At 46.1% G+C, this 13,280-nt stretch overlaps 1 protein-coding gene across 1 annotated transcript; it reads left to right on the forward strand.

The window, feature by feature from the left end:
* Positions 1 to 94: 94 nt before the first annotated feature.
* chtf8 (CTF8, chromosome transmission fidelity factor 8 homolog) lies at positions 95 to 2,476 on the forward strand (the record flags this gene model as incomplete). The annotated part of the gene is made up of 3 exons (XM_079247534.1): positions 95 to 200; positions 1,955 to 2,078; positions 2,231 to 2,476. Exons 1-3 carry the CDS (start codon positions 181 to 183, stop codon positions 2,474 to 2,476), a joined length of 390 nt encoding a protein of 129 aa, XP_079103660.1. The 5' UTR covers positions 95 to 180.
* Between the last annotated feature and the right edge of the window lie 10,804 nt (positions 2,477 to 13,280).

Below are 13,280 nucleotides of genomic sequence, written 5' to 3' on the forward strand. Positions count from 1 at the left end.
ACGGAAATACGTCATTTCGCTGAAGCACGCAACTGGCGGGAAATTAATCCGGAAGTGGAGGCATTAGTCCTCATGCTGAAGTTCAGGGCTCTAAGGCAGTTTTGTTTTGTTTTGTTTTTTTTTATTTTTTTTTATTTCAGAGTAAATGAGAGTCTGGACATTTGATTTTCTGTGGAGACGATGGTTCAGATCATTATAAGGTAAGAAGTTTATTTTTAACCGGGAAAAACGTTTATTTTTCCGGTAGTTTGCATCAGACAGTTTTATGTTTGTATGTTTAGGAAGAAGCAGACGTTTGTGAGATGAATGAAAGAATAAAAATGCTTCAGTTTTTTTTTTGTTTAAAGAGTTATTCATGTTTCTATAGGTGAAGACAAGGTTGTTTAAACGGCAAAGCTCGTATTATTATTAAACATTTGGACATGGGAAGTCGTGACCTGATCCAGCCTGAAACTAATCCTGCATTTATATGATCTATAAGATAATATTATAACATAATAATGAATATAATAATATAATTATAAGACATTTATATGATCCTGCATTTCTATCAGACTCTGTTATAATATTTTACTGAGGTCTGCATTAATATTTTCCTCTGATATTTTCTGCTTTCCTCTGATTTTCCTTTCAGTCCTGGTACTGGACTAGTTTCAGGCCAGTACCAGCCCAGGTTACCAGATCTTTTTCAGACCAGTCCTGGTACCGGACTAGTTCTAGTGGTGCTACCGGACTAGTTTCAGACCAGTCCTGGTACCGGACTAGTTTCAGACCAGTCCTGGTACCGGACTAGTTTCAGACCAGTCCTGGTACCAGACCAGACCCAGCGAGCCTGCTAGTCCTTCAAGATAATTAACTTGCAGGATGAAGCAGACATCAGAGACAGGAACTGGCTTCTGTAGTTTATTTCCATAATTTCTTCACAGGTTAAATATGGACATGCTGGTGGTGGTACTGGTTTTATTTCTGTTTATCTTTTTTTTTTTTTTACAAAGCATCTTTTTAGTTATAGTTGTAATAGTAGTAGGGGTGGGAAAATTGAATCGGAAATTGGGATTTTTTTTCTTCACAATTTTAAAATATATATTTTTTGTTAATCGATTTTTTTTTTTCTTTTCAGATAAATAAAATTAATCCACTATAAAATTTTTGTCATTTTCATTGGTTTTATTGATCTTTTTACTTGTCTTCTTGGGCATTATAGCAGCGGAATGATGATCTGGCAACTGTGTTGTTTTTTCCTAACTGAATTCAAGAAAAATTACTAGCAAAAAGAAGTTTTATTAAAAAAAATGTTTCTCATATTAATTACAAAAATCATCAATATTGAAGAATTTTGAGAATCACAATTTAAATCGAATCGGCACCCAAAAAATCAGAATCGAATCGAATTGGGACAAAAGCGTATCGTCACAGCCCTAAATAGTAGCGTTAAGAGTAAAGAGGTAAATACAAACTTATTAGGGGTGCAACAAAATTTTGCGTAGTAAAAATGAAATAAAATCCAAAGTTGCACAATATAAAGGTTGAAATAAAAAAGTTTCAAGAACACAAACAAACAGATAAACCGGTGTTTGTCTGTCTGTTTGTGTTTAGATAACTCAAAAAGTTGTGGACGGATTCTCATGAAACTTTCAGGACTTGTTGGAAATGTGAAGGAAGAACTGATATAATTTTGGTGATGATCTGGATCACAGCTTGGATCAAGGAACTTTTTAAAGACCTTGGTGGAGGTTTGCACTCTCCCAGTGCTTTTCTAGTTTATTTATACAAAATATTTTATGCAGAACAGCTCAGAAAAAAGCAGCAAGCTGTATGCAGATTGTGTAGTGTTCATGTTGTAAATTTACATACGAACAGGCGGGTGATGAGGTGGGACATGTGATACTGGTCCAATCTGGTGGTACTGGGGTCAAGCTTTGGTTGTGTGACTGGTGTGTATGTGCTGCTGTAGAGCCAGCGTGGGTGGATGCAGTCCTCCAGAATGGCTGCTGGTGGAGCTGCAGGGGGAGATGGTGTCCAGACACAACTCTGGTCTGGCAGGAGACGTGATGGGGGATCTGCTTTACACTAAACAGGTACGTGACCCAACAGACTTCCCCGCTAACTGTAGTAACTTGCTCAGAAAACTTCATCCCCACATGTTTTAAAGTGAATTGATAGAAAATGTCTCCAATGTGGCACTCATGTTTGTCCTGATGTGTGATGGCTTTCCTCGTTCCTCCACCAGGGGGTGCCGGTGCTGATCGTTGGACATCACATTCTCTACGGGAAACAGGTCAAACTGGAGAAGCCCTTCGCCGTTCTCACCAAGCACTCGGGCCATCCACAGGACGACGATGCTCAAGTTGCCATGGAAACGAGCCAGCAGGAACCTGCCTCCACCTCTTACAGTGTTTCTGCCCTCATCAAAAGGAAACTGATTTTCAAGACACGTCCCAAACCCATCATTACTAACGTCCCCAAGAAGGTGTAGCGGGTTTCAGACGTCTCGCAGGCCTGATCTGACTGGTCTGAACCGGTCTGAGGATGTCCGGATCCCAGTCAGTAGAGACTCTCCTTCATCTACAGCCATTAGTTTGAGATTTTCTACTGGGAACAGCTGACAAGTCAGTAAGAAGTCAGGATTGACCTGGAACTGTTCTCATCACTGGCTTGGATAATGATGAGAAGCGGCCATGGGTTTTTTTTTTGTGTAGTTTGTTCTTTATGACGCCTGTGTGTTATAGAAAGAGGAAACATGTTCCTCAGCCGGGCACCTGAACTGACGGTGAACGTGTTATTCTGACTGGGAACAGATGGGATGGGAGTGTCCTGCATGTGGACAGCCCTCCTGCATGCGGACTCAGATGGACTCGGTTATCTCCACATGCTCCAAACTTTTACTATCAATAAAACCTCCTTGTTTTGTCCTCATTGAAATGTCCTGCTCACATTAGTGGTCCTCTGTATCCTAGCAACAGAGGACACTGAGGACCCGACGACTTCAGATTTAATCAGCTGGAAAGAGAAAATCAACAGTTTAGTGTGTTAAAACGTTATGTTTCCATGTTGAGGTGTGTGTGTTTGATCAAGGCGTGTCCCAGGCAGTATAGAGCTGTCCTGTGTGAGCGCCTGGACTGAATGGAACCCATTAATGAAAGTGCTGCTCCACACATAGATGGCCACAAGCACGGACACATGCACATCCCAACGACGGGCACATTTCATGTACAAGACAGTTCAAGGTGCTTTACAATAAAAGATGAAAAGCATCAGAGCAGAGAGCGTTAAGATCAAACTCAGAAAAACTTCAGTAAAAAGAAACAATAGAAAAGTCACAGTGTGAAGATTTGGCAGATATTTTGATTTAAAAAAAGTTTGATTTAACGAATCTGAGAGTTTCAGCTGGTTTCTGCCAGAGTGTTCCACCTGTCAGGAGCAGAAAAGCCAAACGCTGCTTCTTCTTCTCATCCCATAACCGCTCTCCCGTCTTCCTGGTACTGCGTACCGCCACTGAATCCCTAACCCTACTAATTCCCAGTACGGGACTGTACCACCTTACTTTTATCCTGACTTGTATAATCTCCCGGTTTCTGTGTTCAAATGAAGTCAGAGGGTCAAACTTACCAGTCTCAGAATGTGCTGCCCCTTTGTGTTTTTGAAACTTTTATTTTGACCTTTATTTGGTGTAACTTTGTCGTTTGTCACAAAATTTTATTTCACCGTTACTCGTTACCTTGTCCCGTCCCAATGACGCACAAACTCCACGTGGTCTTCTTCCTCCTCAGCTGCTGAAAAAAGTGAAATATGCAAGATGACTGTGTCGAGCTGGTACTTCAAATTAGGATTAAAACCAAAGTGAAAATGGTTCTCATGTGGTTTTCCATGTTATGTCCAAAAAGACAAGCAGGAAGCGAAGGGTGTTTATTTCTGGTAGATGGAAGAACGTCATGTCCGTCCTCTGTCCAATCAGAACCCTTCCAATCCCACTGATCTAAAGCGGGATTATAACGCGTTTTTCATGGAAACTTCCATTCAGAATTATAAAGGAACACTGTAGAAGGAGAATATCCTAATTTGGAATTATTCACTTTTAAATAAAAGACCACTGGTAGAGGTTTCATTCACATTGAAATGCTTTAGTCTTTATCCAGGACTTTGTTTCTGTTTATGTTCACCATCTGCAAAGGAAATGTGAAGACTGAACAGCTGGACTTCACAGGCTGAACTAAAGAAAACGACCATCTGGTCTTCTGAAAACACCTCCGTCATTATCGCAGAATTTCCTCTCATCACTTTCATGGGGACAATCTGCTCACCAGAAATGGACTTGGACAAATAACTGGCCGAGCCGTTTGAGCCGAGACCAGCCCACCGTTTATTGATAGAACGACGATAGAGGTTATAAATGAAAACAAACTTTCTTATGAGATTCAATTCAATCTATTTATTCTACTCAGTGGGAAACTTGATCTAAAGACAGGTTCTTCAAAAATCACACAAGAAATCCCATCACTCACAACAACCATGATTTAAACAATTTAAAAAATATTTAAAAGTAAATAAAAGTTCAAATAAAAGAAATACCTCAAGGGGATAAAAACACAGATAGTTGAAAGAAAAAAACAACATAAAAAGTAAAGTTATCTGAGCCTATTTAAAAATGTTATGGCACAAGGAAAAAAGGAATTTTTAAATCTGGAAGCAGTGAGCGAGTCCTTATATACTGCCTGGTTGATGTTTACTTGTCTAATAAACAAAAACATCTATGTAAATGTTAAAATCACCACCTAAGATGAAATGGTTAAAGTCAATACAATATTCCTGCTCTCCTTGAAGGCAGACGCTTTTTCCATGCTTTCTCTTTCTTCCTCCCCCTCTCCCTCGTGGCCCACCACTTGTCCTGTCTGACTCGGAGCCTCTTCTTACGTCTCTTTTCCTTAAATTTTTACATCATGGATCTGATCGGCTGGTCTCTCAACGCATTCAATCAAATTTTCTCAACCCAGAGATCGGGCAGAGGGGAGCCCACATGTCCTGACGGGACGCTTCTGACTGGATACGTTCAGGACTCATGGGCCAGGTGGAGACCGATGTCATCTTTGGATTATTGGTGATCGGGATTTTGCTGATTGGCGTTCTGATCTACCTCAAGACCCATGATATTCTGGCAACAACTGGAAGGCTACCAGAATTCTGCAACGGTATGGGCCGAGCTTGCAGTGCACGGACGCTTGTGTTGACCAGACTCAATCGTAAGCAGGATGCTAGTTTATCCCAGACTGGTCATCTTGTTATCTGAGGGGCGAAGAGGAAGTTGGTAGGGAGAGCAGTGGATGCTAATCTCACCAGACCTACAGCCTCCTCAGCTAACCCTTTTCTCATGCGTAGACGTAACTGTGTAACTATTCATTATCCGAACCACTTGGTCCGATTAAGGGTCAAAGAGGAGCTGGAGCCAGTCCTAGCTACCTTTGGGCGAGAGGCAGGTACACCTGGATGGGTCACCAGTCCATCGCAGGGCAGCACAAAGAGACAAACAACAATTCACACACACACACACACATACACACTCCTAAAGGAGGATTTAGATTCACCACTTACCTTCACATGCATGTCTTTGGTGGGAGGAAGCCGGAGTGCCTGGGGAGAACCCACGCATACACGGGGAGAACTCCTCCCCCCAGTGTTAGTATTAACACAACCTATTAGCATTAGCGCTTTCATACAAATAGTATAAGGCAATTTTCGCTAAATTATATTTTTAATACTTACATTTTACTGCTGTGAAATTTGTCCACGAAGAGTCGGAACTGATCCTTCTTTAAATTTTGATGTTATGGTTAATCCTACAAGCAAAACAAGCAAAGGTTCTCCAACAGTCTGGCTAGGTTGTCAGTGTCTGCTACAGGCAGCTCCTTTTTCCTCTGATTCTGGGAGTTAATGTAGAGAAGCCTCTTCCAGCCGGCTGGCCACAGCTCCTACCGCTTCCTGTTGGCGGAAGACGGGCTGAAGACTGGTCGAAGACAAGCTTAAGATGAGCTTACGATGGGCTGAAGATGAGCTTACGATGGGCGGCAAGCAAACCCCACACAGACATGGCGGTGTTGAAGATCAGTGGAAGGAGGAATTTAATAATTTTGAACGTCATAAAAGAGAAGATTTTAAAATGAGGTGTTTAGACTCTTAGTTTCAAATTAAAATCCATCCATCCTGGGATTGTTTTTAGTCGTTTTGGTTTGTTCATGACTTAAAACACCACAGGAGATGATTTTAAGCACTTAGAAAAGTGATTTTTGTATAATATGTTCTCTTTAATTTTCTTTTCTGTTGAATTCAACATTATAATATCTGTGCATTTAATAAGCGCTTTTCAGTCATCTTCTACCGACTTGCTCATTTCAATTCAACTTTCAACCATTTCCAGCTTTACCTGCCACTTGCCCAATGATGGCTGGAATAGACTCCAGTTTCCCTGCAACCATTAATTGGACTAAGCAGTTCAGAAAATGACGACTCTCCTCCTCTCTGTCATCTTCTCCTTCTCCCTCTGTGGGTTGTTTGAGTCAAGAGTTCCACCCGGCCCCTGATTCGAGATCACTTTCCTGTGTTTTTATCTGAAAGAAAATCTGTGTGAAGTGGCGAGAAATAATGCACTTTAAAGTAATAGAGGAAATTTGAGCAAAGTATGGAGATGTTTTCCAGGATGCACCTGGCGCTCTCCAAGACACAACAGTCAAGATGTGTAACCACATTTGTTCAAGCCCCGCCCAATGCCATATGCAATGAAAGCCAAGGTTGAAGCAGAGCTGGAGAGGCTGCAGCTTCTGGGGGGTCATTGAACCGATCAAATTCTCTGGCAGGGCAGCACCAATTGTTCCAGTATTGAAAGATGATGGTAATGCCAGGATATGCAGTGACTACAAGATTACAGTGAACTAAGCCTTACAACCAGACACCCACCCCTTTCCATGAGTGGAGGATCTGTTGGCCACATTTGCGGGTGGTAGGACCTTCACAACACTGGACATAAGTTACACGTACCAGCATGCTACTTGATGAGGATTCTAAGCGGTATGTCCCGATAAATACGTTGTTTTAGTACAACCGTCTGGTGTTTGGTGTTGCATCCAGTCCGGCAATTTTCCAACGCACAATGGACAATTTGTTGCAGAACATTCCTCAGGTAGCAGTCTACTTGGATGAAATGCTGGTCACAGGGAGGACCAAAGCAAGAGCATTTAAAGCCTCTTTAGCAGGTGCTGAAAAGAATGGCAGAAGCTGGTCTGTGCCTAAAACATAGCAAGTGTGTGTTCCAGTGTCACCTACAGGCCACAGGTTATCTGCTAAGCGGCTGTCTCCAATGGAAGAGAGGGTGAGGGCCATTAAAGAAGCCCCAGGCCTTTCCACAACGCTTGCTCCTCTCTACCAGCTACTGTACAAAGACAGCAGGTGGAAGTGGCAGCCGGCCCAAGAGAGCACATTTTCACAGGTGAAATAACTACCTGTTTAGTGCTGGTGCACTTTGATCCAGAGAAACCAGTGGTCCTGTCATCTGATGCCTCTTCCTATGGAGTTGGAGCTGTCCTTTCACACAGGATGGAGGGCAGATCAGAAAAATCAATAAGTCATGGGTTAGGGGGTTAGGCACACACACAGCAGCAGAAAAAGGGTACTCTCAACTGGAAAGGAGGCACTAGCAGTGGTATTCACAGTAAACATGTCAACCAGTACTACTAGTGTGATATGCACTATTCAGGTGTTGGTATGGAGGTTTTGATGTTCACCTTGGGGTGTCAGTCAGAACTCCCACAATTCTCTGGGTCCATCTTTGGAGGACTGTGCAACATCTGCCACAGGGTAAAGAGTTCCTACAGTGGAACTGAGAAGGTCAAAGAGGCAACACAACCCTCCTGAGAGACCAAACTTGTAAGCCAGTCAGACCACAAAGCCAACCAAACGGTAGTGTTAGAAGGCAACTCTGTTATTGTTTTCAATTGATTTTGAGAAAATGTTTTTTTCTCTGCAAGTCATGCAATAATTGGAAGGAAATGTTGTTTTAAACAGTGGAGTTTTTTAGTTGCTACCAACAGTGGAAGTAAATGTATTGTTGGAGTTGTACATGTAAATGTAAGAAGAGATGTTGCAGCTGAGATGGGTGTATCAGTATTTGGACCCCCGGAACTGTGGCGGTTGAATTAGAGTTCCACGCTATCCTCAAGCAGCTCTTGGTCATTTCTGCTTTAAACAATCTTGACAACATTTAAGACCATTTCAAGCTTCAAACACTTCTACTATTGGCTTTTAGTTTTATATTTATTCCATTGTGCATTAAACCAGCACATTTCAACCATTTCCAATTGTCATTCGCTCATTTCTATTGAACTTTCAAACATTTCCACTACATTTAAACACTTTTTTGAGCTTCAAACACATTTTTCTATTGGCTTTAGCTTTACGATAACTTCATCTGACTCTTCAACAAGCAGATTTGACCATCTTCAACTGTCTTTTAATAATTTTAGCTCAACTTTCAACCATTTAACTCAGATTTAAACCTGTTTGTTCTTAAAACACTATTTTGCTTCTTGATCATTTTTCCTTTCTTCAGCATTACAGTTCAAGTGTTTCCATAAAAGAATTTACACTGCTCTTCTGCAAGACCAGCAAGTTTTCTAGTTTTGTTCCTGTTTGTCTTTATTATTATTATTATTTATTTTATTTTATTTTTTTATTATTATTATTATTATTATTATTATTATTATCCTCTCCCTGAGCCGTCACCTTATCGTGGTGGAGGGGTTTGTGCGTCCCGAAGATCCTAGCAGCTATGTTGTCGGGGGCTTTATGCCCCTGGTAGGGTCACCCATGGCAAACAGGTGTCTAGGGGAGGGACCAGACCAAGCACGGCTCATAGACCCCTATGATGACGACCAACCTGGGCATGAATGTTCCCTTGCCCGGACGCGGGTTACCGGGACCCCCCTCTGGAGCCAGGCCTGGAGGCGGGGTACGAGAGCGAGCGTCTGGTGGCCGGGCCTTCGCCCATGGGGCCCGGTCGGGCTCAGCCCGAAAGGGTTACATGGGCCCCGCCTCCCGTGGGCTCACCATCTGCGGGAGGAGCCGTAGGGGTCGGGTGCAATGTGAGCTGGGCGGAAGCAAGGGGCGGGGACCCTGGCAGTCCGATCCCCGGCTGCAGAAGCTGGCTCTAGGGACGTGGAACGTCACCTCTCTGGTGGGGAAGGAGCCTGAGCTTGTGCGCGAGGTTGAGTGGTTCCGACTAGATATAGTTGGACTCACCTCGACGCATGGCTTGGGCTCTGGAACCAGTACCCTCGAGAGGGGCTGGACCTTCTTCCACTCTGGAGTTGCTCATGGTGAGAGGCGCCGAGCAGGTGTGGGCATCCTCATCAGCCCCCAGCTTGGTGCCTGCACGTTGGGGTTTACCCCGGTGGATGAAAGGGTAGTTTCCCTCCGCCTCCGGGTGGGGGGACGGGTCCTGACTGTTGTCTGTGCTTATGCACCGAACAGCAGTTCAGAGTACCCACCCTTTCTGGGGTCCTTGGAGGGAGTGCTGGAGGGTGCTCCTTCTGGGGACTCCATTGTTCTGCTGGGGGACTTCAATGCTCACGTGGGCAATGACAGTGAGACCTGGAGGGGAGTGATTGGGAGGCATGGTCCCCCCCCTCTGAACCCAAATGGTGTTTTGTTATTGGACTTCTGTGCTCGTCATGGATTGTCTATAACGAACACCATGTTCCAGCATAAGAGTGTCCATATGTACACCTGGCATCAGGATTCCATGGGCCGCAGTTCAATGATCGACTTTGTAGTCGCATCGTCGGACCTGCGGCCACATGCCTTGGACACTCGGGTGAAGAGGGGGGCGGAGCTGTCAACTGATCACCACCTGGTGGTGAGTTGGCTCAGATGGTGGGGGAGGAAGCTGGTCAGAGCTGGCAGGCCCAAACGTGTTGTGAGGGTCTGCTGGGAACGTCTGGCTGAGTCCCCTGTCAGAGCGAGCTTCAACTCCCACCTTCAGCAGAGCTTCGAACATGTCCCGGGTGAGGCGGGGGACATTGAGTCCGAATGGGCTGTGTTCCGTGCCTCTATTGCTGAGGCGGCCAGCCGGAGCTGTGGCTGCAAGGTCGTTGGTGCCTGTCGTGGCGGTAATCCCAGAACTCGTTGGTGGACACCAACAGTGAGGGATGCCGTCAAGCTGAAGAAGGAGTCCTATCGGGCCTTCTTGGCCTGTGGGACTCTGGAGGCAGCTGATGGGTACCGGCGGGCTAAGCGGCATGCGGCTTCGGCCGTTGCCGAGGCAAAAACTCGGGCATGGGAGGAGTTCGGCGAGGCCATGGAGAAAGACTTCCGGATGGCTTCGAGGAGATTCTGGTCCACCATCCGGCGACTCAGGGGGGGGAAGCAGTGCTCCATCAATACTGTGTACAGTGGAGATGGGGTGCTGCTGACCTCAACTCGGGACGTTGTGGGTCGGTGGAGGGAATACTTCGAAGACCTCCTCAATCCTACCAACACGGCTTCCCATGAGGGAGCAGAGCTGGTGGACTCAGGGGTGGACTCTCCTATCTCTGGGGCTGAAGTCGCTGAGGTGGTCAAAAAGCTCCTTGGCGGCAAGGCCCCGGGGGTGGATGAGATCCGCCCGGAGTTCCTTAAGGCTCTGGATGCTATGGGGCTGTCCTGGCTGACACGCCTCTGCAGCATTGCGTGGACATCGGGGGCAGTACCGCTGGATTGGCAGACTGGGGTGGTGGTCCCCCTTTTTAAGAAGGGGGACCGGAGGGTGTGTTCCAATTACAGGGGAATCACACTCCTCAGCCTCCCTGGTAAGGTCTATTCAGGGGTCCTGGAGAGGAGGGTCTGCCGGATAGTCGAATCCCGGATTGAGGAGGAGCAGTGTGGTTTTCGTCCTGGTCGCGGAACAGTGGACCAGCTCTATACCCTCTCTGGGGTCCTGGGGGGGGCATGGGAGTTTGCCCAACCAGTCTACATGTGCTTTGTGGACCTGGAGAAGGCATTCGACCGTGTCCCCCGGGGGCTCCTGTGGGGGGTACTCCGGGAGTATGGGGTACCGGACCCCCTTGTACGAGCTGTCCGGTCCCTGTACGACAGGTGTCAGAGCTTGGTCCGCATTGCCGGTAGTAAGTCGGATTCGTTTCCGGTGAGGGTTGGACTCTGCCAAGGCTGCCTTTTATCACTGATTCTGTTCATAACTTATATGGACAGAATTTCTAGGCGCAGCCGAGGGGTTGAGGGGATCCGACTTGGTGGCCTCAGGATTGGGTCCCTGCTTTTTGCGGATGACGTGGTCCTGTTGGCTTCATCTGGTCGTGATCTCCAGCTCTCGCTTGAGCGATTCGCGGCCGAGTGTGAAGCGGCTGGGATGAGAATCAGCACCTCAAAATCTGAGACCATGGTCCTCAGCCGGAATAGGGTGGATTGCCCTCTCCGGGTCGGGAGTCAGGTCCTGCCTCAAGTGGAGGAGTTTAAATATCTCGGGGTCTTGTTCACGAGTGAGGGAAGGATGGAGCGTGAGATCGACAGACGGATCGGTGCGGCGTCTGCAGTAATGCGGGCTCTGCGCCGGTCTGTCGTGGTGAAGAAGGAGCTGAGCCAGAAGGCGAAGCTCTCGATTTATCAGTCGATCTACATTCCTACCCTCACCTATGGTCATGAGCTGTGGGTCGTGACCGAAAGAACGAGATCTCGTATACAGGCGGCTGAAATGAGTTTCCTCCGCAGGGTGGCCGGGCTCTCCCTTAGAGATAGGGTGAGGAGCTCGGTCATCCGGGAGGGGCTCAGAGTAGAGCCGCTGCTCCTTCGCATCGAGAGGAACCAGTTGAGGTGGCTCGGGCATCTGGTCAGGATGCCTCCTGGACGCCTCCCTGGTGAGGTGTTCCAGGCACGTCCCTCGGGGAGGAGACCCCGGGGAAGACCCAGGACACGCTGGAGGGATTATATCTCTCGGCTGGCCTGGGAACGCCTCGGGATCCCCCCCGCAGAGTTGGCAAATGTGGCTGGGGAGAGGGAAGTCTGGGCTTCCCTGCTTAGGCTGCTGCCCCCGCGACCCGACCCCGGATAAGCGGCAGAAGATGGATGGATGGATGGATGGATTATTATTATTAGGCCCGAGCACCTTGGCGGTGCGAAGGCCTATTGTAATTGCAGTGTTTATTATTATTATTATTATTATTAGGCCCGAGCACCTTGGCGGTGCGAAGGCCTATTGTAATTGCAGTGTTTATTATTATTATTATTATTATTATTATTATTATTATTATTTTTATTCGGACACTTCGCGTGCTTTTTTGGAGGCCTGAACGTGCTCGAAAACTCACCAAATTTTGCGTACCCCCCCAAGGGAATACGAAAAATTTGATATTTTGAGGTGCTCCAGAATGTTTAGGCGAAACTGAACGAGAGCGCCACCTATTTTAGGTGCCCCGCCACTGCATGTCGTTAATCTTTATGAAAATTCATACACATGATCTACATGCTAGGGCGAACAAAAAATCCTCTTAATGTCATGGTGAAATGTCGACAGGAAGGCGGCCATTTTAGGTCAAAGTCAGTATTTTGGCGTTTTAGCACCTCGCATTTTAACGAACTCGTCCTAGAGCTTTTATCCCACTGAGCCACAAATTGCTCAGGATGTTCAGGAGGCATGTGTGATTAAATGTTGTGTTATTTCTTCTAATAGGAGACTTAGTTTACGAGGGGCGGGGCCTCAAAGTTTGATGTCTCGCCATGAAAAATTAAACGGATATAACTCCCACATAAAGCTACATTTCTGCACCAAATTTGCTAGATATGATGGCAGTCCCCTCCTACAGAGTTCTATATGCCAATATTTTGATTATGAAATAGCCACGCCCCCTGGAGGTCAAAAGTGTTGTTTTTTGCCCACACACCCAGAACTCTGGCTTAGTGGACACCACATGGCCCAAATTCACTCAGGCATCACAAAACATGTTGGTGAAGAGATCTGGTAAAGGACGTTGCTCTACACTGCACGGCGTGCCCGTGACGCCATGGCGAAGTTCCATGCGGCGGCGTGACATCATAAATCACTATAAAATTGTCAATTTTGATCTGATCACCCTAAAACTTATAGGGATTAATAAGGGATCAGTCCTGAACAGATTAATGTGACCATTGCTGGTGTAGACCTAAGCCCCGCCCACTTACAACAGGAAGTGGTTTTTTCCACGTTTGCGGATCATGCTTCTAAGCAAATGATCCCAAACACTTGAGACTCCTCCAAAACATGTCAAACC

This window comes from Telmatherina bonti (assembly GCF_933228915.1).
Source record: "Telmatherina bonti genome assembly, chromosome: 2".
In the NCBI taxonomy this organism is placed as follows: domain Eukaryota; kingdom Metazoa; phylum Chordata; class Actinopteri; order Atheriniformes; family Telmatherinidae; genus Telmatherina; species Telmatherina bonti.